The sequence below is a fragment of the Podarcis gaigeae genome (assembly GCF_964106915.1).
Source record: "Podarcis gaigeae genome assembly, chromosome: 3".
NCBI lineage: Eukaryota > Metazoa > Chordata > Lepidosauria > Squamata > Lacertidae > Podarcis > Podarcis gaigeae.
The window spans coordinates 116,009,136-116,032,016 of record NC_139680.1 but is presented as its reverse complement, the minus strand read 5'-3'; the positions used below and the strand labels follow the sequence as shown (position 1 = coordinate 116,032,016).

At 41.4% G+C, this 22,881-nt stretch overlaps 1 protein-coding gene and 1 long non-coding RNA gene across 3 annotated transcripts in view; one reads left to right on the top strand and one right to left on the bottom strand.

The window, feature by feature from the left end:
- Positions 1-21,714, bottom strand: part of LOC310842043 (uncharacterized protein) — a 71,582-nt gene extending 49,868 nt beyond the window's left edge. The window contains exon 1 of the mRNA XM_083733909.1: positions 20,924-21,714. Coding sequence (XP_083590035.1) covers positions 20,924-20,981 — 58 coding nt within the window. The 5' untranslated portion in view covers positions 20,982-21,714. The remainder of the gene's footprint in view (positions 1-20,923) is intronic.
- LOC310842182 overlaps positions 1-22,881 on the top strand; it is a 245,512-nt gene that overhangs the window by 34,440 nt on the left and 188,191 nt on the right. The gene's annotated exons all lie outside the window — the stretch shown is intronic.

The following is a 22,881-nucleotide window of genomic DNA, read 5'->3' as shown; positions in this document are numbered from 1 at the left end:
TGTAGAGCGTTAGGGATTTCCTTCCATTCAGAGCCTTGGAACTGAGGGTCAGATTTGGCAAGATTTTGGTGATGGTGAAATCTTCTTATGGAGGATGGAGTAAAATCACTATCTTGTTTTTTAAAAAACAACAACTGCATAACAGGGAAAGTGTACATAAAACCTTGTGCATCACAAAAACAAGCATATTAAGCAAAATGCATCTAAAACTGTGCAGATCAGGAGAAAAGCACACTGAAAAGTTTCCTTCTTGGCAGGTATTGCAATTGCAGTCAAACTGAACCGTCCAATCAAAAGAGGTTGCTTCAAACTGCATTACAGCAAAGCTCTTAAGGGACATTCCTTTCTATTTAGGTGCTGTGAAGTTGGCAGCAGCTTTCATGAGATTACATGTTAATTGTTATGGAAATAAATTCATGTTAATTGTTATGGAAAGAAAACAGCAGAGCCTGGAGCACAGGACAGATTGTGAATATAGGAGAAAGGTGGTTCTGCGGGTAAATAAATATAAAGATAAATAAATGTTCTATGATGAGTTAAGAGACAAGGGCCTGGAGGGATCAAATGCTGACCGTTGCTGGAAAGATTGCAGCTTTCCGCAAAGGTGTGTTTCAACATCTCTTTGGCACGGCAGCACTATAAGTAAAGAGAACCTCCTTGTTCCATCCAAACTTGACGTCCTTCTGCCTTAGAGCGTCTTCCCTTTGGCAGAGATCTCAGAGGAAACTGCAGCCATGAGGTTCCTTTACCTGAGCTTTGCTTTGGTCTTCATCGTCTTCCACGTTGTCACACCCCTGCGGGCAGTGTCCCACGACCCTGTGACATGTGCCAGCCCCCGGTGCTGGAGCATGAAGCTCCGCCACTGCTTCAATCCCAGGCCTTTCCGCAAAGTGCTGGGTTTTCCTCCTGCCAGAATCCCTGGAGAACTGCTTCCTCTCTGTGTAGACAATTCTGAACTAGTGTGACTGGGTATAACAGAGCTACGTATCCTATCTGGCTGCCAAAATGGTGAAGAAGAAAAGTGTATCATAATAAAACTGAATTTGAATAATTGACTTTTGCGACAGCATCAACGTTCAGGCCACAGACTGAGGCACACTCCAGGTTCCATCGTGGTCATTTATATTGTTCAGGCAGGTAGCCGTGTTGGTCTGACACAGTTGAAATATCACCTTAGAGACCATCTAAGTTTGTTCTGGGTATAAGCTTTCGTGTGCATGCACACTTCTTCAGATACAGATATATTGTTGTGAGTTTGGAGGGGTTAGTGTGCATGATGCCCAAGTCCCATCTAAATCCTGGATTCAACAAGGGTAAAAATATAATGGAGAATTTCATTGTTGATCTAGACAAGCTTCTTTGTGAGAAAATGGCCACCATATTTGGCTCCTAAAACCCAATGAGTATAACCCAGGCATGTCCAAAGTCCGTTTCAGGGGCCTAACCCAGCCTTCTGATCAATTTATTCCATCCCCCATGGCAGCATAATAAAAGTTCAACAACTCCGGAGTAAAAAAATGCTCATCAATGTCAAATGTCAATCCTAAAAAAAGCTCAACTTTTGTTCAATTTATCAAATCTGGGGGGAAAAAGTTTTTTGCTGTGTGTGGTGGTCAGCTCAGTGGGATCCCACCTTTGTCGCTAGTGAAATATACTTGGAGTTGAGTGTGGATTTCATGCTCTTTATTCAGCTCATAGTAGTGAGGAATGGAAGTTTCCCCAAAACGTCTGCTTTATATACATTATTTACACAATGGGCCTCACATGATTAGCTAATTCCAGGATTCTCCTGTAGGCCAATCAGGTTGTGGATTCACTTCCACCTGGAGCTGGATTGGGTGGCTCCTGCAGACCAATCAGACTGCCGCATTCTGAATCCTATTGCTCTAGGACCAATTAGACTGCTGCATTTTGGATCCTATTCAATTCAGTACATAACAGGTAGATCAATTCTACATATCTTCTGAAGGTGAGGAACCTGACTTTAGGGCCATCAATGATAGATCTCCTTGTTTCTTTGATGCAGATAAACCACCGACAATGCCCAAGTGAGATAAACTGGGAGGGCTCTGCCAAGAGGAACTCAGCAAATCCTTTCCGTCCGGTCGGAATCTTCTGAGTTATTGTGGTGTCAATACACAATGCTGTGCCCTTGAGGGATACCCATGAGCAGCCCACCTCCATGGTTGTGAACGTCTGATGGCTCTGCCAGTTCTTCGGGATCTTTTCTTGTGGTAGTGGAGCAAATCTGCCCATGTGTGAAAGCAGACAATGAAATAAGTATCAGTCTGCTCAGATGAATAAACACAAAATAATTTCACAAAATTGAAATCGAATGTGTGTTTTTTTGTTTTCTTTTTCAAAAGCGCCTACTGCTAAATATGACCCAACTTCAATGAAAGAACATCTTATCTGCTGAAAATCCCTCTTGACTGAAGTCCTCATCAACTAGTCCCAGGAGCAGATAATTGCAGCCAGTGCTTTTCATACACACAGGTTATGGGAACATGGGTGGGGCAGGCTGAACTCAACCCAGACTGAAAGCATGACTGAATTGAAGCTGATTTTTAAGGAGCCGTTGCCTTGTGGGTGTCCACAAATAATTGAGGGTGGCATTTAGTGCTATTGATCATGGCTAGAAAAAGACACCTCTATTGGTCTGTCACCCCTCCCCCAACGGTATTACCTGGGTTATGAAGGCGCCCTAAAGACGTTAAAGCAAAGATTATGGGATAATGCACACAGTGACTTGAGATCTCGATCACACACAGTCTGTAGTCTGCTGGCAGTAGGAGTACAATATGCGCATGTCTTTAAGTTAACATCTTACATTAAAAACCTGACAATACCAAATTATTGAAGGCTTTTCACCAAAGCCAGACTAAACGTCTTCCCTTCTGCAGTGTTGGATGGCAGGTTGAGAGGAGTTCCCTACCAGGACAGACTTTGCTCGTGTGCTCAAGACATCGATTCCATAAAACATATTTTGTTGCACTGTGCAAAATATGAGCAAGCCAGGGCTGAACTGATATTACCCTTGCTGGTACCTTACCCTGGAAAATCAGAGGCTCACTATGTCAGGTTCCTATTAGAGGACCAGACAAACGCTAGAACATTAGCAGTGGCAAAGTTTTTAATGGTGGTTGCAAGAACCAATGATCCCTATCTTTTGAATAAAATGCTTGTTTAACCTGGAGGTAGGCTGTATGAATTGTGCATTGCTTTGTAACGATTTGTTGGGTCTCAGGACCATAATAAAGATGGATTTGATTTGCTATTGAAGTTAATGGGCATGGCTGCATTAGGTTTATTTATTTCCATGGGTCTACTCTGAGTAGGACTCAGAAAAAATTTTCAGGAGTAGGAATTTCTACGAATGAGAGAAGGGACTCAGACAGGTTCCAGGGTGTGGAGGAACTGAAGAGCCAGGAAGGGCTATTGCTGCCTAGTGATCAAGATCCCAGGGTCAATCATCATCTGGGTCTTTCATTCTTTTCAACTTTCATTCATACACATTAATTCATAACTGTCAGGGACTGGGCAGAGGAGGAATGGTGGAGACAGCCTCCTCAGCTTGACCCTTCCAGGGAGGAGGAAGTGGAAGATAGTTTAGATTTACAACAGGGGCTTGAGGGAGGTCACAGCTCAGAGGCAGATGGGGGGGGAATTGGGAAATGATGGGAGATGAGGAGGAGGAAGCACTGGGGGGGCAACAGCTGATGGACACAGTGTCTTTAGAAAGCATTCCTGACCCCCTCTCTCACAGAACCTGTTGAGCCTTGAAAGTCAGAGAGCAAAGACCTCAAAGACAGAGGGCAGGTAGCAGCACCTGTAGAAGTGATGAATGAGGACGTGGGAGAGACGGGGATAGAGGGTGGAGATTCACTTGGGAAAACGCCATTATCCAAGAGGCTGGGTTCTGTAGCCTCTCTCTGTAATGACAGAATTATAAAAGGAAGGTAAGGAACATTTCCTTGTGTTTGTATGTTCCTGGCAACTGGCTGGGAGTTGCTGGCAGGAGCCTGACAATAACAAGACAATGTATAATCACAGATGCCAATCAAAATAAAATACGGAGGCGGCGCGAACAGTAATGGCGGTCCTCTTCCACTAGCGAGGAGGAAGCTCCGCGGAAAAGGGTCTTCCGCTGCGTCGAAGCGGAGACCCACTTTGGAAACCCACAGGCAGCAAGAGCCTGTGGTCTTGAGACTCGGTGGGCGCCAGAAGCGACCCCCAAAGCGCTGAAGGAACCCCGTAAGGGGCTCCGGAACGTGGAGGGGGTAGCGGCGCTGTGAGTCGTTTCGCGATCTGCAGAGTGAAGCCGCGCTGCTGCTGCCGGTGAGCGCTGACCTCTTTTCCTGGAAACTTCTAATTCGGAAAAGCAACAATCCGTGAGTAAAGAAGGACTTTATAAAAAATTGAGACTTAAAATTACTGAATTTGGCTGAAAGCGGAGCGACGTAAAACAGGAAGTCCGTCTTCCGCTGTCACTGAACTTCAAAGCAAAGAGCTGGAGAAGTGGAGGCAAAGAAAGAACTTTTAACTTAACTGATCTGAGCACCCACTGAACTTTCCTTTAAGTAAAATAAGGACTTTAAGCACTTGATTTCTTGCCTTTTATGCGCATTGTGATACCTTTCTTCTGTTGGAATTACAATTTGAGTAAGAAAGCCAGGGGCTGGAGCTGCCTGTGCAACTGAGCAGTCAGTTTGCAGTTTTGGCTACTGTGAATTTAAAGTTGCAACAATCTGAGGGAGTTTGGACTTGCTACTTTGAAGCATTATTTGAAACACCAGTATGCACTGTCTGAAACAATGTGACTGCTAATACTAACTCTGCTTAAAACCTGTTATTGAAGGTTCCTGGACATTAAATTTGATTTCAATAATTTTATCAGAATTGATTTCTTCCCTAAAGACATTTTAAGCTCCCCCTAGAGGATTTGGGATTTACAGCAGTGACATTATTTTACTTTCCTTTTCCCGGCCTCCTGTTTGACTGTTACCATCTGAGCTGTTGTTTTCTCATGGGAACAACTCAGCTTGACCTTGACTTTTAGAAAACTCTGGAATGAGTGGCGCAAGAAAGAGGGGAAGAACTAGACAAACAACTTTAACAACTTTAACCTCAGCCTCACAGACACGCAGATCATCTGTACCTACTTTGCCTTCAGAGGAAGAAGCCGCTTCTCTGCCACGGGCAGGGAAGGGAGAAACTGAGCAACCACAATTGGAAGATATGGCCTCAGGAGCAACTGCTTCAATCTTAGAGAAAATTTTTGAAAAATTGGAATCTTTGGACAAGAGAGTGGAATCTCTGGATAAGAAAGCTGATGAACAAACAGCTAAAATTGATCAAAACACAGAATGTCTAAATAGACTAACTGGACAGGTATCACAGAACGTGCAAGCAATTGGACAACTGACGGAGGCCACAGTAGAAAATCGGAAATTGGCTGAGGACGCTAGCCAAAGACTTGGAAATTTAGAACAAGAGGTAAGACCACTCTGCAAACAAGTAGGTGAACATCAGATCTATCTCTCTATGGTAGAATTGCGGAATCGGGAGAGTAACCTCAGGATAAGGTCGATACCAGAAGCGGAAGAAGGCAACTTAGCTGAGTTTTTGACTAAAGAATTTTCCAAGTTTTGGAACTTAGAGGAAAAGGACTTTAAAATTGTATCAGCTTTCAGGCTTGGAAGACTTGTAAAGAAAGAGAAGCCCAGAGACTGTTTGATAACATTGAGATCAAAGGAGGAAAGGGATAAGATTCTGGGCCTACACTACGATAAGTCACTGGACATTTTGGACAAAAGAATTGAATTTTACAAAGACATTCCTAAACAACTGTTGGATCTTAGATCCACTTATTTTGAATTGGTCAGATTGCTGAGGAGCAACTCAATCATCTTTAGGTGGGAATTCCCCCAAGGACTATCCTTTACCTTCAGAGGGAAGAAGGTTAAAATTAGAACACTGGAAGATAGAAATAAATTTCTGGCTGCATACGGAGAGGACCTTCAAAAAGGAATTGATTTACCCTCTGGGCCTGGAGCACCGGCGGTACCTGCACCCTTGGAACCTGAAGATCCAGCGAATAAGATACCACCCCCAGGAAAATAACCAGATTTATTCAGGATGTCTCTGCAACTCTTGAGCTGGAATATAAATGGCTGTAACATTCCGGAAAAAAGGAGGAAAATATTTCAAATATTAAAAAAAGAACAATTGGACATTATTTGCTTACAAGAAACACACGTGACTAGGCTCCATAGAAAAGTGCTAATAAACAAAAGACTTGGCCAGGAATTTATATCTTCGGACAGAGTAAAGAAGAGAGGTGTGGTGATATATGCAAAAGAGAGCCTGTCACCTAAATTTTTATTTAAAGATGAACATGGAAGAATTTTGGCAATTGAGATACAGCATCAAGGAGAGAAGCTTTTGATATTAGGAATCTACGCACCAAACGAGGGGAAATCGGAATTTTACAAGAAGTTGCATGAGACCATGCTGGACTATCTGGATTACAACAACATCATTATGATGGGAGATATGAATGGGGTCGTATCAACCAATATGGATAAGTCACAAAGCCAAAATGTTACAAAAGACTGCAGACTACCAAAGACTTTTTTTGAAATGACAGACAATATGGATCTGATTGACATTTGGAGAACAAAGAACCGCTTGGGAAGAGAGGGAACATTTTTCTCTGAAGCCCAGCTGACTTGGACAAGAATCGACCAAATATGGATATCTAGAGGTCTGGCACCCAAGGCCAGAAAGGTGGAAATCTGCCCAAAGACCTGCTCCGACCATAATGCAGTAAAGATGGACATGACACTACTACCAACCGGCTCCTTTAGATGGAAGATGAATGACAATTTGTTTAGAGATCAGGAGATTATTAAGAAGGCCCAAAAAGCTTTGAAAGACTACTTTGAGATAAATATGAACACTACGGTGGAAAAAAGAATCATCTGGGACGCAAGCAAGGCTGTGATGAGGGGTTTTTTGATACAACAGAATGCTGTAAAGAAAAGGACACAAAATGAGAGGAAAGATAAGATCTTGGAGAAAATTAAACAATTAGAGAAGAAGTTAAGATTAAACCCGAAGTCACAGCCGACTCTGAGAGAAATTAAACTTTATCTTTTTTTTTTTTAATAAATTTTTATTAGGGGTTTTTACAAAATAAAGTACAAAGATAAACAACCTTTCTTTTATCTCAACAGAGTTTCATGACTTCTTTGGACTTCCTCACATCTCCCGCTGCCATTTTCATCATCATAAATTTTTCCCAGCAATTTATCATCTAATTTGCAAATTTTATAACCACTTATTTAAATATAATCCTCTGTAAATTAATTTCTCTTAATCTCACTTTACATTCCATTTCGATCCGATTTTGTGGTGGCCAATTATTTATGATCAAACATCCTACTTAACTTTCCACCAAATCACAATATTTTTGTAAATAAGTCTTAAATTTCCTCCAATCTTCTTCAACCCTCTCTTCTCCCAGGTCTCGAATTCTGCCAGTCATCTCAGCCAGTTGCATATAGTCCATCAGCTGCATCTGCCATTCTTCCAGAGTGGGTAGATCTTGAGTTTTCCACTTCTTGGCGATAAGTATCCTTGCTGCTGCTGTTGCGTACAAAAAGAATGTTCGGTCCTTCTTTGGCACCATCTGGCCGACAATGCCCAGGAGGAATTAAACTTTATCAAGCACAATATTCTAAATTGATAAATCAGGAAATAGAGTGGAAGATCAAATTAATGAAACAAAAAACTTTTGAATTGGCAAATAAATGTGGAAAACTGCTAGCTTGGCAGCTGAAGAGGAGACAAAAATTAAACACAGTTACAGATTTAGAGATTGAAGGAAGAAATATTCAGAACCCTGTGGATATTAGAAAGTGCTTCCAGAGATATTTAAAAAAATTATATACTCAAGGGCCGCAAGATGAGGTTGAGATTAAACAATTTTTGGAAAAGAATGGACTACCAAAATTGTCGCAAGAAAATAGATCAATCCTGAATTGTAAAATAACACGACAAGAGATTGAACAAGCCATTCAGAACATGCAATTGGGCAAATCTCCAGGGCCAGATGGGCTGACCTCCAAGTATTATAAGACATTAAAAGACTATTTGATACAACCACTGATGGAGGTTAGCAATGAAATTATGGAGGGGAAGAAGGCGCCTGAATCATGGAAGGAAGCCTTTATCACATTGATACCAAAATCGGAAGCTGAAAAGACACAACTTAAGAACTACTGTCCCATCTCTCTCTTAAATGTGGATTACAAAATATTTGCAGACATTTTGGCTAGTAGACTTAAAAAAGTTTTAAATGAAGTAATTCACAAGGACCAGGCAGGCTTTCTCCCAGGTAGACACTTGTTTGCTAATACAAGGAACATTATTGACATCTTGGAACTTTTGCAAACGGATATAAATACAAAAGCAGTTTTAATCTTTATAGATGCGGAGAAGGCCTTTGACAATATCTCCTGGAAATTTATGAAGGGAAATTTAAAAGAAATGGGAGTGGGACGGGGTTTTGAGAATGGGATTGATGCAATATATTCAGAGCAAAAGGCTAAACTGATAGTTAACAATGTGGTTACAGAAGAGTTTAAAATTGAAAAAGGAACACGACAAGGCTGCCCTATTCCCCCTTGCTATTTATTTCGGTTCTGGAGGTGCTCTTGAATATGATTAGAGGGGACTGGTTGGTGGAAGGAATTCAGGTCGGAGCGAAACAATATAAACTTAAAGCTTTTGCAGATGACCTAGTTTTGACCCTGCAGGAGCCAGAATCTAGTACGAAAAGAGTACTACAACTGATTCAAGACTTTGGTCGGGTGGCGGGATTTAAATTAAACAAACAGAAAACCAAGGTATTGGGGAAAAATTTTGACAGATACAGAGTCAGAACGGTTTCAGAGAGAGACAGAATTAAATGTGGTTAAAAAAGTAAAGTACCTAGGGGTAAACATAACAGCAAAAAATCTGAGTCTATTTAAGGATAACTATGAAAAATGTTGGTCAGAAATTAAGAGAGACTTAGACAGTTGGACAAAATTGAAACTTTCTTTGTTAGGCCGAATTGCTGCTATTAAGATGAATGTATTGCCAAAAATGTTGTTTTTGTTTCAAACACTACAGATTGTGGACAGGACGGAGTGCTTCTGGAAGTGGCAGAGAGACATCTCTAAGTTTGTCTGGCAGGGCAAAAAGCCCAGAATTAAGTTTAAGATATTAACTGATGCGAAAGAAAGAGGGGGCTTTGCCCTGCCAGACCTAAAGTTGTACTATGAGGCTGCAGCTTTCTGCTGGCTAAAAGACTGGCTACTTCTCGAAGACACTGACGTATTGGATCTGGAAGGTTTTAACAATGTTTTTGGTTGGCATGCATACTTATGGTATGACAAGGTTAAGATCAATAAGGCCTTTAAGAACCATATTGTCAGAAAAGCAGTGTTTAATGTCTGGACAAAATATAAAGACTTATTGGAAAACAAAACTCCAAGGTGGCTATCACCCCTGGAAGCTAAGGCCCGAAAAAGACCCAATATGGAGGCCAAATGGCCAAAATATTGGGAAATACTAGAAAAAGATGGAGACAATTGGAAATTGCAGAGTTTGGAGAAAATGAAAGATAAAGTACGAGACTGGTTACACTACGCTCAGATTAAAGAAGTCTTTTAAAATGACAAAAAGTTAGGATTCCAGGTGGAGAAATCGAAATTGGAAACTGAACTGTTAGAACCTAAGACCAAGGTACTTTCAAGAATGTATAACTTGCTGTTAAAATGGAATACACAAGATGAAATGGTTAAATCGGCTATGATAAAATGGGCACAGGACATTGGGTATAATATCATGTTTGAGGACTGGGAAAGGTTGTGGACCACTGGGTTGAACTTCACTGCATGTAATGCTTTGAAGGAAAATGTAATGAAAATGATATATAGATGGTACATGACCCCAGTTAAACTTGCCAAAATATACCATTTGTCTGATAACAAATGCTGGAAATGTAAAGGAAATGAAGGAACATTCTTTCACCTCTGGTGGACCTGTCCTAAAGTGAAGGCCTTTTGGGAAATGATATATAATGAGCTGAAAAGGGTATTTAAGTATACCTTCCCTAAGAAACCAGAGGCCTTTCTTCTGGGTATTGTCGGCCAGAGGGTGATAAAGAAGGATAGAACTTTCTTCCTCTATGCAACAACGGCAGCAAGGATACTTATCGCTAAACATTGGAAAACTCAAGATCTACCCACACTGGAAGAATGGCAGATGCAACTGATAGACTATATGGAATTGGCTGAGATGACCAGCAGAATCTGAGACCTGGGAGAGGAGAGAGTTGAAGAAGAAATTTAAGATTTATTTACAAAAATACTGTAATTTGGTTGATTGTTAAGAAGGATGCTAGATCATAAATAACTGTGCACCACTAAATTAGATGGAATTAGGATGATAAATGAGATCAAGGGAAATATAAACTATTTGGATATTTAAATGAACGGGACACAAGAATGTAAACAAGACGATAAATTGCTGGAAAAAATTTATAATGATGTAAGTGGGAGCGGGAGACGTGAGGGAGTCCAAAGAAGTTATGAAAATATGTTATGATACATGTTATACTGTTTATTATTTTTGCACTTGTATTTAAAAACCTTAATAAATATTTTTTTAAAAAAACAAAATAAAATACAAGTAGAAAAATATATTTAGTGTGATGGCCTGGGATTCGGACTCGGATGCTGAACCTGAGGGATCCCAGCCTGCACAGGATTCCCCGCCTCCAGAGCCAGCTGAGCTGGGGCTGGGACATGAGCCTGAAGGGTCCTCACCTGTGCTGGATCCTCAGGTGCAGGCATCAGCTGAGTCTGCTCTGGCTCCTGAGGTGATGGAGGACCCATTGCTTGCAGGTGCTCCAATCTCAGCCCCGTCAGAGGAAGCTGAGGCTGCCTCTGGGTCCAGTAACCCTCCAGCCTCTCCTGAGCTGCAGAGGCTCAGGGCAGAGAGACGGAGAGAACTAAGTTCCCGCAGGAGGAGTGCTTGCCTCCAGGCCAGGAGAGGTGAGTCACCAGAGGATCAGGGCCACCCTATGCCTTGGGGCAGATAAAAGCCAGCCAGCCCCAGTCCCAAGTTGTGGGAGCAACATTGTTGGTTCCTAGTTCCTGCCTGAACCCTGTCCTGCTTTCCTGCCTGAGCTCCTGACCAGCCCTGGCTCCCTGCTTGCAAGCCTGTTCCTGACTTCACCCAACTCCCTGCCCTGCACCCAGCTTCAGCTTCTACGGACTGCCTCCACATTTTGCCTTTGACCATGACTGGACTTGGACCTCACCTTTCAGGTAACTCACAGGACCAGCACATCTAGAATTAAACAATAGGACAACATTTCCATATGAATTCCAAACACTAATAATAATAATAATAATAATAATAATAATAATATCGAAAGGTTCCAAGTAACAAAAATGGCTTTATACTCTCCTATGCCCTATGCCTTCTTACTTCAGTACCTTCTAAAAAGACTTCATTTCTTGGCAAAGACATTTCCTTGTTGTCTGCCCTCTCTTATTCTCACCATGTACGGTCCAGATTTTAGTTATTCATTCCCTCATGGTTGTTGTTCTCGTTTCTTCCCTGGATTTTGGAAGAGGATTCTGGCAGCAGTTAAGAGGTGTTGATGCTTCAATATGTTTCTGTATATGCTGGAAGCCGCCCAGAGTGGCTGTAGCAACCCAGTAAGGTGAGTGGGGTCCAAATAACGAAATTATTATCATTATTATTTTTATCATTATGATGTAACGGAACAATGGAGCAAAACAGGTTTGCCTGTGTCCCAACTTCACTGAAATTCCTGCTATTGTGCTCAGGATTCAAGAAAATGTGTAATGGGAAATCAAGTTGGTGAAAGATGGAACCCTACAGCGCCATCTGGTGTCCCAGTGTTATATTGCATTTAAAACTAATGTAGCTGAGTCCAGAGGAAGATTTAGGGCAGTGTGACCGGTTCCCACACACAGGTTGCCAAGCCAAGGGGCATCTTCCCACCTCCCATCCAAAGCCTTTCAGGGGGCTGGAGTAGATGACCGACTCTACAATGCTATGATTCTAAGTGCTTGCTTTGGGTAAGCAGGGCACCAGGCATTGGGAAGGAGGCGTGAGGGCTCTGGCAGGGTCCTATGGCTCTCCCATCTCCTTCCTACATCTGGGACAGTGATAACTAGGCTTTGGGAAGGAGGTGGGAAGACTCGAGCAGAGGCTCAGTTTGTAAATGTGTGAATAAGTCATATTTCTAAAAGTCACAACAGTCTCCGCTGTGTCGTCTACTCTGAAAGGCAGCAGTTCTTCAGGGTTTCCATCTGGGGAAATAGCTGGGATTGAATCTGAAACCTTATGGATTTGCAGCAGATGCTCCCCCACTGAGCTTGAACTGCTCTCTTACTTGCAACAACGGGGAAGAGGATGAAGACCAGAGCAAAGCTCAGGTAGAGGAATTTCAGGGCTGGAGTTTCCTCTGAGATCTCTGCCAAAGGGAAGGTGCTCTAAGGCAGAAGAAAGTGGAGTTTGGATGGAAAAAGGAGATTATCTTTACTTATAGTGTTGTTGTGCCAAAATAAATTGCCTATGCAACTTATTTATCTTGGAGAGCTTCCTAAGTTTTACCTGAAAGACAACTTTTCTCAGGCTGTTTTCTTTCCATATCAATTAATAGATTTCCTGTCATCTCACAAAAGCTGCTGCCAAATTCACAGCACCTGGATAAAAAGGAAGTGGAATTTTGGGTAACAGCTTGACTGTAATGCAGTTTGATGCAACCTATTTTGGTTGGACTGTTCAGTTCAACTGCAATTGCAAAGACCAGAACAAAGTTCAGGTAAGGGAACCTCATGGCTAAAATTTTCTCCGAGATCTCTGCTGAAGGGAAAGTGCTCTAAGGCAGAAGTCTTCTAGGATGAAACAAGAAGGTTCTCTTTACTTACAGTGCTGCAGAGCCAAAGAGATGTTGAAACATACATTTGACATCCTATCAGAAGGTGGGATAACATCTGTAATTCTGGGATGTCCAGGTCAAATCACAACTGCTGATGGATATGCAGTCTCCCTGTGACCCTCTGATCATTGTTGGACTATAATTCCCATCATACATGAATTGCAATTCCTACAATCCCTGATTTATTCTGTGTGGGTTGAACCCAAAGGAAGATGGTGATTAAATTATAAGCAGCATTGGGATGAGGTGAGCCCATTCATGGGAGCCACTGACACTATCTCGCTATCACACCCACAAACCCACACCCTTTCCTCAGTTCATTTCACTGTTCCCAAAATGGTTTCCTACCATAGTTTCTCCTTCCCACTGCTAATTTCTTTCTCAGTGACCTATGGGCACCCACAAAGCAGTGGGTAAGCAGGGCTCCATTTAGGTCAGGGCTCCAGTCTGGGTTGAGTTCAGCCAATCCCACCTGTGTTCACATAACCAACTTGGCAACAAAACCCAAGCTCTGCCTGGGTGTATGAAAAGCAATGGCTGCAGTTATCTGCTCCTGGGACTCGGGGATAAGGACTCCTGTCAAGAGGGATCTTGGGCAGTTATGATGCACTTCCACTGGAGGTGGGTCATATTTAGTCAGAGATGCTTTTTAAAAAAATGAAAAAATACAATTTCTCAATTGCAGTTTAATATGACTTTAATTAGATGATCATCTCAGTAGACTGATCTTTATTTCATTGCCTGCTTTCACAAATCAATTGATCAGGCCCACTTCCACAACTAAGATCCAGAAGAATCAGTGTAGCAATCAGGCGTTCACACCTATGGATGTGGGCTGCTCCCTGACGTCACTCATCTGGAAGTGCTTTCAAATTAAAATTGGAAAAGATTGGGAAGAAAAGGGAGATTAAAAATGGAGGTTGGTCCCCTTTGTTCAACAAGGTGAAAATCGGTATGCAAAGATCGAGGCCTTTAAGGAACGGAAAGGTTTTAAAATCCTGCAAGCAATTCTGCCCCCACTCTCCTTGGTAGAAAAGGGGGTATGTGTTTATTTGTTATCACTTTGGGAAACTAGGAAATACAATCGGGACCTCCCCATTTGGCAATGGACCACCAGGAAGGGAAGACTAGTCTCCATTAGGACGTCACAATGGAAGAGGAAACATTCCATCTCCGTTTCCACTGACTTGGCTACAAACTTTCCTGTGCTGCCTGTCTACATTCTGAATTGGCTAAAACGTGTCCCCCTTTCTCAGAATAAGGGGAGAATTGGAAAATTTTCTCTTTGCCATTTTTGTCTTTGGTATTCAGCGAGTTTGGAAGATTAAGGAAGCTGCCTCTGGGCTGGCTGTAGTGGGATTGGTGGAGGGAACTTGTTTTTCTCCTTTATTGTGCCAGACTGTGAGACTGACCTTGACATTCTTAAGCTATTATGAGTTCAGAAAGGCTTCGATGTGGCTCCAAAGCTCCACAATTTGAGGAGTCGGTGATGTCAATGTTAACTGACATTAAAGAAGATTTAGATTGTAATACAGCAAGCATAGATTATTTGGGGGGAAAGATTGAACATTTAAGTACCGACTTGAAAGACGTGAAAAAGGAAATAACCACACATGATACAAGCTTGGCACAGCTGGAGACTGTTACAGTGCCAGACTTGGAACGGTTGCAGTATGAAAATGCTAATTCAATCACCTTCCTTCAGTTGAAAGAAAAAGAATTGTATTTCAGATTGAGGGGGGGTCCCCTTTCTGGAAGAAGAAAAACTCAGAGAATCTCTTATAGGATTTTTTGTGGAATGTTGGGACTTGAAAAAATAGGAAGTGGAAGCTTGGATAGAGAAAGCGTACAGATTTGGGCCTAAAAAGGAGACTAAAATAACTTATGATTGCCTAGTGGTCTTTAAGACTAAGGAGCAATGAGACATTATCTTGGGACATCACTATAAAAAAGGCCTCAAAATCCAGGATAGAGCGGTGGTGCTCTTTAAAGAGATCCCACGTCATATTTTGAACCTGAGATCCCAATACAAGGACTTGGCAGACATTCTGAGACAAAAGAACATCTTTTTTAGGTGGGAATTTCCAGAGGGCCTATCCTTCAAATTTGAAGGAAGAAAGCAAAAAAAATAAAGACTGTTGGAGATAAGGATAGATTTCTGCAAAAGCACCCGGAAGAACTTGGACTACAAAGCTCACAGCTGCTGGGGGCGGAGGCAGCTTCCCCCTAATTAGATAGCATGGCATTGGGAATTTATTCGTGGAATGTAAATGGTTTGAATTCACCCCCAAAAAGGAGACCAATTTCACATATTTTGGAAAAACAGAATTTGGATATAATTTGTTTACAGGAAACTCACAATACAAGACTACATAGAAAAATACTGATAAATAAAATATTGGGTCAAGAATTTATTTCTTCAGATAAAGTAAAAAAAAAGAGGAGTGGTTTTCTATATTAAAGAAAAATGGAATCCAAAATTGGCATTTAAAGATGAGGAAGGAAGACACATAGCAGTTGAAATTACAGCACAAGGTGAAAAATATTTGTTATTAGGAATCTACACACCTAATGATGGCAAAGTGGAATTCTTTAAGAATTTGGAAACAAGTCTTTTGGAATATATGGATTACAAATTAATACTGATGGGGGACTTGAATGGAATTGCATCTACTTTGATGGACAGGACTCAGAGATCAAAGGTATCAAACTCTGGCAGACCACCTAAGGCTTTCTTTGACTTAACTGACAAATTTGATTTGTCAGACATATGGAGAACCAGAAATCCAATGGAAAAAGTTTTCCCTTTCCCCCCCCTATACAAACTGTAATGGTTCTAGGGGTTGCTCATGCGTAAATCGTCGCCACACCTGGCTGGGCTACCTGGGTGAACCCTTTCTGTCTGGACAGCCAATCACCCATGGCTGTCTCAGTCGCTGGCAGAATCCGTCAGTGGGCGTTTCTTGAACTTCTTCCAGCAAAGAAGATACAGATCTATTAGATTTGGAGGGTTTTGACAATGTGTTTGGTTGACATGCATATCTATGGTATGATAAGGTAAAGGCCCATAATGCCTTCAAAAAATAAGTAATTAGGAAATCTTGTATAATGTTTGGATAAAATATAAAGATCTAAAATATAAAGTAAATATGGACACCAAATGGTTGAGATATTCTGATTTACTGTTGGAAGATGAAGAAGGATATAAATTAAAACCATTTGATCAAATTAAAGATAAGTTAAATTGGTTACATTATCACCAGATTAATGAATTGTATAAAATCGATAAGAGAAATGGTTTTGCTTCTGAAAAATCCAAGTTGGAGATGGAGTTGTTTGATAATAAAGGCAAAAATTTATCGAAAATGTATAAGTTATTGTTGGAGTGGCATACAAAAGATGAACGAGTTAAATCTGTGATGATAGATTGGGCAAGAGACGTGGGACATAATATAATGTTTGAGGATTTGGAAGGACTGTGGAAGAAAGGGGTAAAGTTCACTGCATGTACGGTGTTAAAGGAAAATATAATGAATATGATGTACAGATGGTATTTGACTCCTGTTACATTAGCAAAGATATATCAAAACTGTGATAATCTATGTTGGAAATGCAAAGAAAAGGAAGGAACTTTTTATCACCTGCCCCAAGGTGAAATACTTCTGGGAAAAGATTTATAATGAATTGAAAAAAAAATGTTGAAATATACATTTATAAAGAAACCAGAGGCCTTTCTTCTTGGAATAACAGGTTTGGCATTGCCCAAGAAATATGTTAAATTGTTTTTGTAAGCCACAACTGCTGCTCGAATTTTACTAGCTAAAAAGTGGAAAACCCAAGAATTACCAACGGCGGAAAATTGGCAGATGAAGATGATGGATTTTTCGGAGCTAGCCGACCTAACCGGAAGAGTCTGCGACCAGAAGGAGGAGGAGTATCAGGAAGAATGGACAAAATTTTGTGATTATTTAACTAAATTTGTTAAGTTAAATTAACAGGAAATAGCTTGCAGGTAACAGATTGGCTTTAGGAATTAATATACTAAGTTAAGTGATGTTGAACGTGTTTAATTTTGAATTGAAAAGATATAAGGAGGTTAACAGACTAAGTCAAGTTTATAAGAATTATGATTTGGAAAGCCATTAAAAGGATATGCATGGAAATTCAACCAAGGGGAAGTGAGGAAGTCACTTAACAAGGTTACTAAGTGTAATTTTAATAGGGTTATGATTTAGGTTTGTTTGTTTGTTTGTCTGTTTATAATTTTGTGAAAATTAATTTTAAAAAATTGAAAAAAATAAAATAAAATTCACCTGTCTTGGGAGACACTCAAGCTAGTCGTTTGCCTTCTAAAAACCTGGGTTTAGAATTGGCCACAGACAAGAATGGATCTATTAAATCATTTCTCATCTCCAGCCTAGGATTGCAGTTGCTTTTTAAATAGCTATTCATTTCCCAAATATTTCTAAAATGCAGCAATAAATTTCACCATGTTTGACTTTCTAGTATTCTCCATGATGATGGCGCCCCTGGTTCAAGTCCTTATGGACCATGAGGTTTCTAGCTCTGGTTTTACTGGTTATTATGATGTATTTTTGTACTTCAGGTGAGGTCTGAAAAGTGCAGAATGAAATGGGACTCTTTGTTGCCAAATGACATTTGCGTTCTTTCAGCAGCAACAGACAGCTGCCTAATCCTCACTGAGGGTTGTATTAAAATTTTGTACAACTAGATCAGAGCTGCCAGTTTTTACTGCCCATGGGACATGCAGCCTGCACAGTTTGCACCCATACGAACATCCGCGGTATCAAAATTCCCTGTGGACAGATGGAAACCTTGAGGCTCTAATGCTTAAAAGGAGAAGCAGAACCTTGAAATGCTGCATCAAAACTGAATCCAACCTTTTACTTAAAGAAACAGAGTTAATATTATATGAGTATATTATCAGCTACTCTGATCCATAAACTCATTGGTGACTATTTTTTTTTTTTTAGCACATGCAAAGCCCTGCTTCTGCTTCCTCCAGTGAAGATGTAGAGTGTAGATCAGGAAATCAGGATTAAAAATGAGCAAGCATTCACAAGTAAGAGGGAACACCAACTCAATGGATATGACTTACTTCCCAAGATTGCTTCCAAGATTCTAAACTCCTGAGGATCACCTGTGCAAAAGATAGAAAAGTAAATTGTCATTCTTTAAGAGGACTTCCTGTGCAAAAAAATGATATTAATTTGATGTCTGTTTTGTTTTGAGCATTGGAATGGCACTTTCAAGTATGAGAGCCTGAGGTCCTGGACTGGGAAATGGGAGACCAGCCTTCAAATCATCATGAAGCTCCTTGGGTGGCCTTGGGCCAGTCACTCACTCAGCCTGGTCTACCTTGCAGGGTTGATGTGAGGATTAAATTAGAAACCATCTTGTGCTCCATGGAGAAAAAGGTGGGATATAAACGCCATTCATAAATAAATTTCCAAAGCCTTCTGTAACAGCAAATCAGTATTATTATTTCCCATGATACCGATGGGGAGATCGAGGCTGAAAGTGAAAGTGTGGTTTACCCGAGGCCAGCTGGTGAACTCATGGTGGAGTGTTACAGATTTGGATTGTCAGGCATGGGAAGTCCTGATTTGACTGATCAACATAATCGATTTTTCATAGAATAGTTGATTTGAGAGGCATCTTGTTTATATATATATATATTTACTGCATTTTGATCTCTTTTGCAAAACAAAAGAACTCAATGGATATCACTTACTACTTCTGCAGCAGATTCCATTGTCGCCACAGGAGACCCGTGGGATTTCTCCATAGGTACAGTTTGTAGTTGTTGGGAATTGGCAACATCCTCCCAATATTTCACATAAACATTGCCCTGTGTAAAAGACAAGGGAAATAAATTCTTTGAAAGGGGGCAAAGGGGTTTCCAACCACTTTTTCCAATCTAGAACCATGTGTATTTTAATGGGATGACCAACTTTTACAGGCTTCTGCTGCCTCACAATAAGCTCCTGGTTAAGAACATTCAACTATTGGCTTCGCTTAAATTTAAACCCATCCGGACTACTACCTCTAGTAGCACGAGATGCTCATAGAAGTCGGTGGTCCAAAGTAGTGCATCAAAAACTACTTACATGTGGCCTCCAAGCTCAGCATCTCCTGAAAATGGGTCTCCCCAAGGCAAAAACCCTTATTGACCAGCGCATGAAGGATATTGAGCAGCAGAATAACCTGGCCTATATTAAGAAATTTAGTGCTTGGTACGCTTATTTGCCCCCCTCCCACTTTGATTTTCGGGCACCTTATATGTCTACCTTAACCATCCCAAAACTCAGACGGGCCTTTACACTGGCCAGACTAAATATGTTTCCCTCAGCTGTTCTTGAAGGTAGATATAAAAAAAAATTCATTTGAGAACCGGCTCTGCCCCTGTGGAGCTGGCTACGTAGAGACTGTGTCACACGTTCTCTTGTCTTGCTCCCTATATAAAGATCTCAGGGGCGAGACCATCACGCCACTCCTATCTGCCATCCCGGGCCGCTCTTGTGAAGCCAAATTTTTCTCACTCCTAGCCGACCAGAACAACTTGACAACAGAGAAGGCTGCCAAATTTATCGAGAGAGCAATGAGACTGAGAGCTGCTATCTGAATGACATTAGTGTCGTCACCCGGATTCCTCGCCTAGGATCTAATTATTATTATCATTACATTTTATTATTATTATTTTATTACCTCTGCCAAGTTTTAAGTTCTGAGATTATTAATTTATCTGCATCTGGTTATAATATTTTTCTCCCTGTCCTGACCATCCCTCCGAGGTTATATTTATATTTATAATCTTTCAATTTGGCTGGTCTATTCACTTAACCAACCTGGAACAATCTACCAGAGAAAAGGCCGCCGCCCATGGGACAGAGGGTCATGGAGGAATGATAATCCAGCTTCTACCTATCACAATCAGCAAGGGTCAGATCAGTCCTCCTTCGCTAAAAAAACTCCAGCTGATTCCTGAACCTTGCAAGGGTGCGGACACTCAGCTGCACCCAGCCACTTGAGAGGCGTATAAATCATAAAATTATGATGATGATTATTACTGCTCCTGGGATTTTTTCTGCACAGCTGAAAAGCCTATATCTTGCAGGTTGTTAATGCAAGGAGAGAAAAATGAGCAGATAATGCACCCACAGAAACACATAACTGGCAACTATGTCAGTCTTCATTCCATTCTACTGAAGGTTCCCCTATGGTTTCAACATCTGCTAATCAGAATTACAGCTGTTCTGAGCTTCAGAAATAGATTGTCATTTGTGCCCTCTCTGAGAATGGTATTTTCTGGAATCTCCCCAGTAGTGTTGCCAATGTGTCTTGCTCAGCTCACACCCAAATTTGCTGGCTATAGTTTTTCTCAGCTATCAGCCAGGTGAGGAGGGGGTAAGGCCCACCCATTTGGCCAGGGGAAACAATATCTTCATTGGCTATGAAACTTGCTGGGTTAGGTCCATAATGGAATCCTTCATCAGATTTCTACTCTTCCTAGATCCAGGACCTCTGGAATTAGAAAGGACTTGGGGATCATGCACGCTAACTCTTCTAAACTCACAGCAATATAAATGACCACCATGGAACCTGCCTTGTGGCTCAGTCTGTATCCTGAACATTTCTGCTTTTGCAAAAGCCATGTATTCAATTTGAATTTCAATATTAAATATATTGTTAAATACTTACCTCCTCCACCACCCCTTTTTAAGCAGCCAGATAGGAGAGGGAGCAGCCAATTCATACTGTTGTTCCACCTACAGCAGTTTCTCAGGGTCTCTGGCAGGGGAAATACCTGGGACTGAACCTGAGACCTTCTGCATTTCCAGCAGATGCTCCCTCCCTGTGCCCTCTTACCTGCAACAACATGGAAGAGGATGAAGACCAGAGTAAAGCTCAGGTAGAGGAACCTCATGGCTGCAGTTTCCTTTGAGATCTCTGCCAAAGGGAAGGCACTCTAAGGCAGAAGGAAGTGGAGTTTGGATGGAACAAGGAGGTTCTCTCTACTTCTAGTGTTGCATTGCCAAATCCGGTAACTGTCAGCATAGTATCTGAATCCTCCAGGCCCCTTTCTCTTAAATCATCCTAAGCCATTTATTTATCTTGCACATCATCCTAAGAATTACCCACACAATCACCTTTCTCATATATTGACAATCTGTCCTGTGCTCCAGGCAACAAACAGGAATTTCGTGCAACTCTCAGCATCCAAACTCTTCTCTCTTAACTCATCCTATGCAATTTATTCATCTTGGAGGACTTCCTAATATTTACCTGCAGAACAGCCTTTCTCCTCCTGTTTTCTTTCCATATCAGTTAAGAGATTTCCTGTCATCTCATAAGAGCTGTTGCCAACTTCACGGAGCCTGGATAGAAAGGAAGTGGAATTTCAGGAAAAGCTCGGCTGTAATGCAGTTTGATACAACCTCTTCGGGTTGGACTGTTCAGTTTGACTGCAGTAGCCATACCTACCAAGAAAGAAACTTTTCAGTGTGCTTTTCTCCTGGTCTGCACCTTTTTGGATGCATTTTGCTTAACAGGCTTGTTTTTGTGATTCGTGTAGTTTTATGTCCATTGCGCCCAATATAGGCTTCCCACACAAACACCCACATAAATCAATGACTTCATCCCCTCATTCATAAGTTATAAACACAAGCCAGAACAAGAAATGTAAGAATTAACAAAAAGAAAGAAACCACCAAGAATATATAAGGAGACAACTGTTAGCAGAAAAATGGTTTAAATTGTTTTGATCAGTTGTACTCTGCTTTTCAGCCAAAAGGTTCCCAGAGTGGCTTATGTACAATTTAAAAAAACAAAAAACCAAACATGGCGCAGGAAGGGAAAAGGGAAACAAAAACCTGAACTGCTTACCAATTTGTAGACAAGAGTCAGCTTGGCCTCCAGCAAAAGCAGATGCCATGAGCCCTACTTCCTATCTCTCCCCAAGAGGCAGTCTGGTGGAGTGGTCCATTAGGAGCTCCATCTTTCCTGCACTGCTTGCATCCCCCCTGGGGAAGCTCAGGCTTCCCCTCTCCAACTCCTTCCTTGGAGGTTTATAAGCAGAGGTTGGATGGTCATCTGTCATGGATGCTTTAGCAGATTGCAGACGTTGGAGTAGATGAGCCTTCGAGTCTCTTCATGAGAAATGTTGCTTTTTCTGATTGCTTTTCCAGACTAAATAATGCTTTTAATTATTGCTTTTTTCTTCATTCTGATTTCCTGATCTACACTCTACAACTTCACTGGAGTAAGCAGAAGAAGGACTTTGCTCCTGCTAAAGGAAATAGTGATCAATGACTTTATATATCAGAGTAGCTGATAATAGAGCATATTTACCTGAGTTAAAGAGATCTGAATGTAATAGATAAATAAAGAAGGTCCCTCTAAACCTGACCCCAAAATGATGATGTTGACCACAGCTTCAGTCAAATAAGGACTTTCCATGCCTGTCCATCAAAATCAGTGACCATGTTGCTGTCCAGGAGAAGGTGTCTCCTGAACTCTGGGCTATGGTAAGGCCAGGCAAAACTGGGGGGAAGCCCAGTTTACCGTAATTTCTTGAAGGAATATCCTCAGAAAACCAAACAATAACACAGGGAACATGGATGGATTGTTAGATAACAAAATCTCAGACCCTCCAACATTCGGCCAATTAAACTTGGGACGTGCGTCTTTCAGTGCCATACTACCGGGCAAATGAGCTCAGGCTTCCCCTCTCCAACTTACTGTCATGGTCTCCTCCTCCTCCAGTGGGGGCAGCATTGGGCAGAGGAAGCATGGCTAATGGGTCCAGTGGGGGCAACCTGACCTGC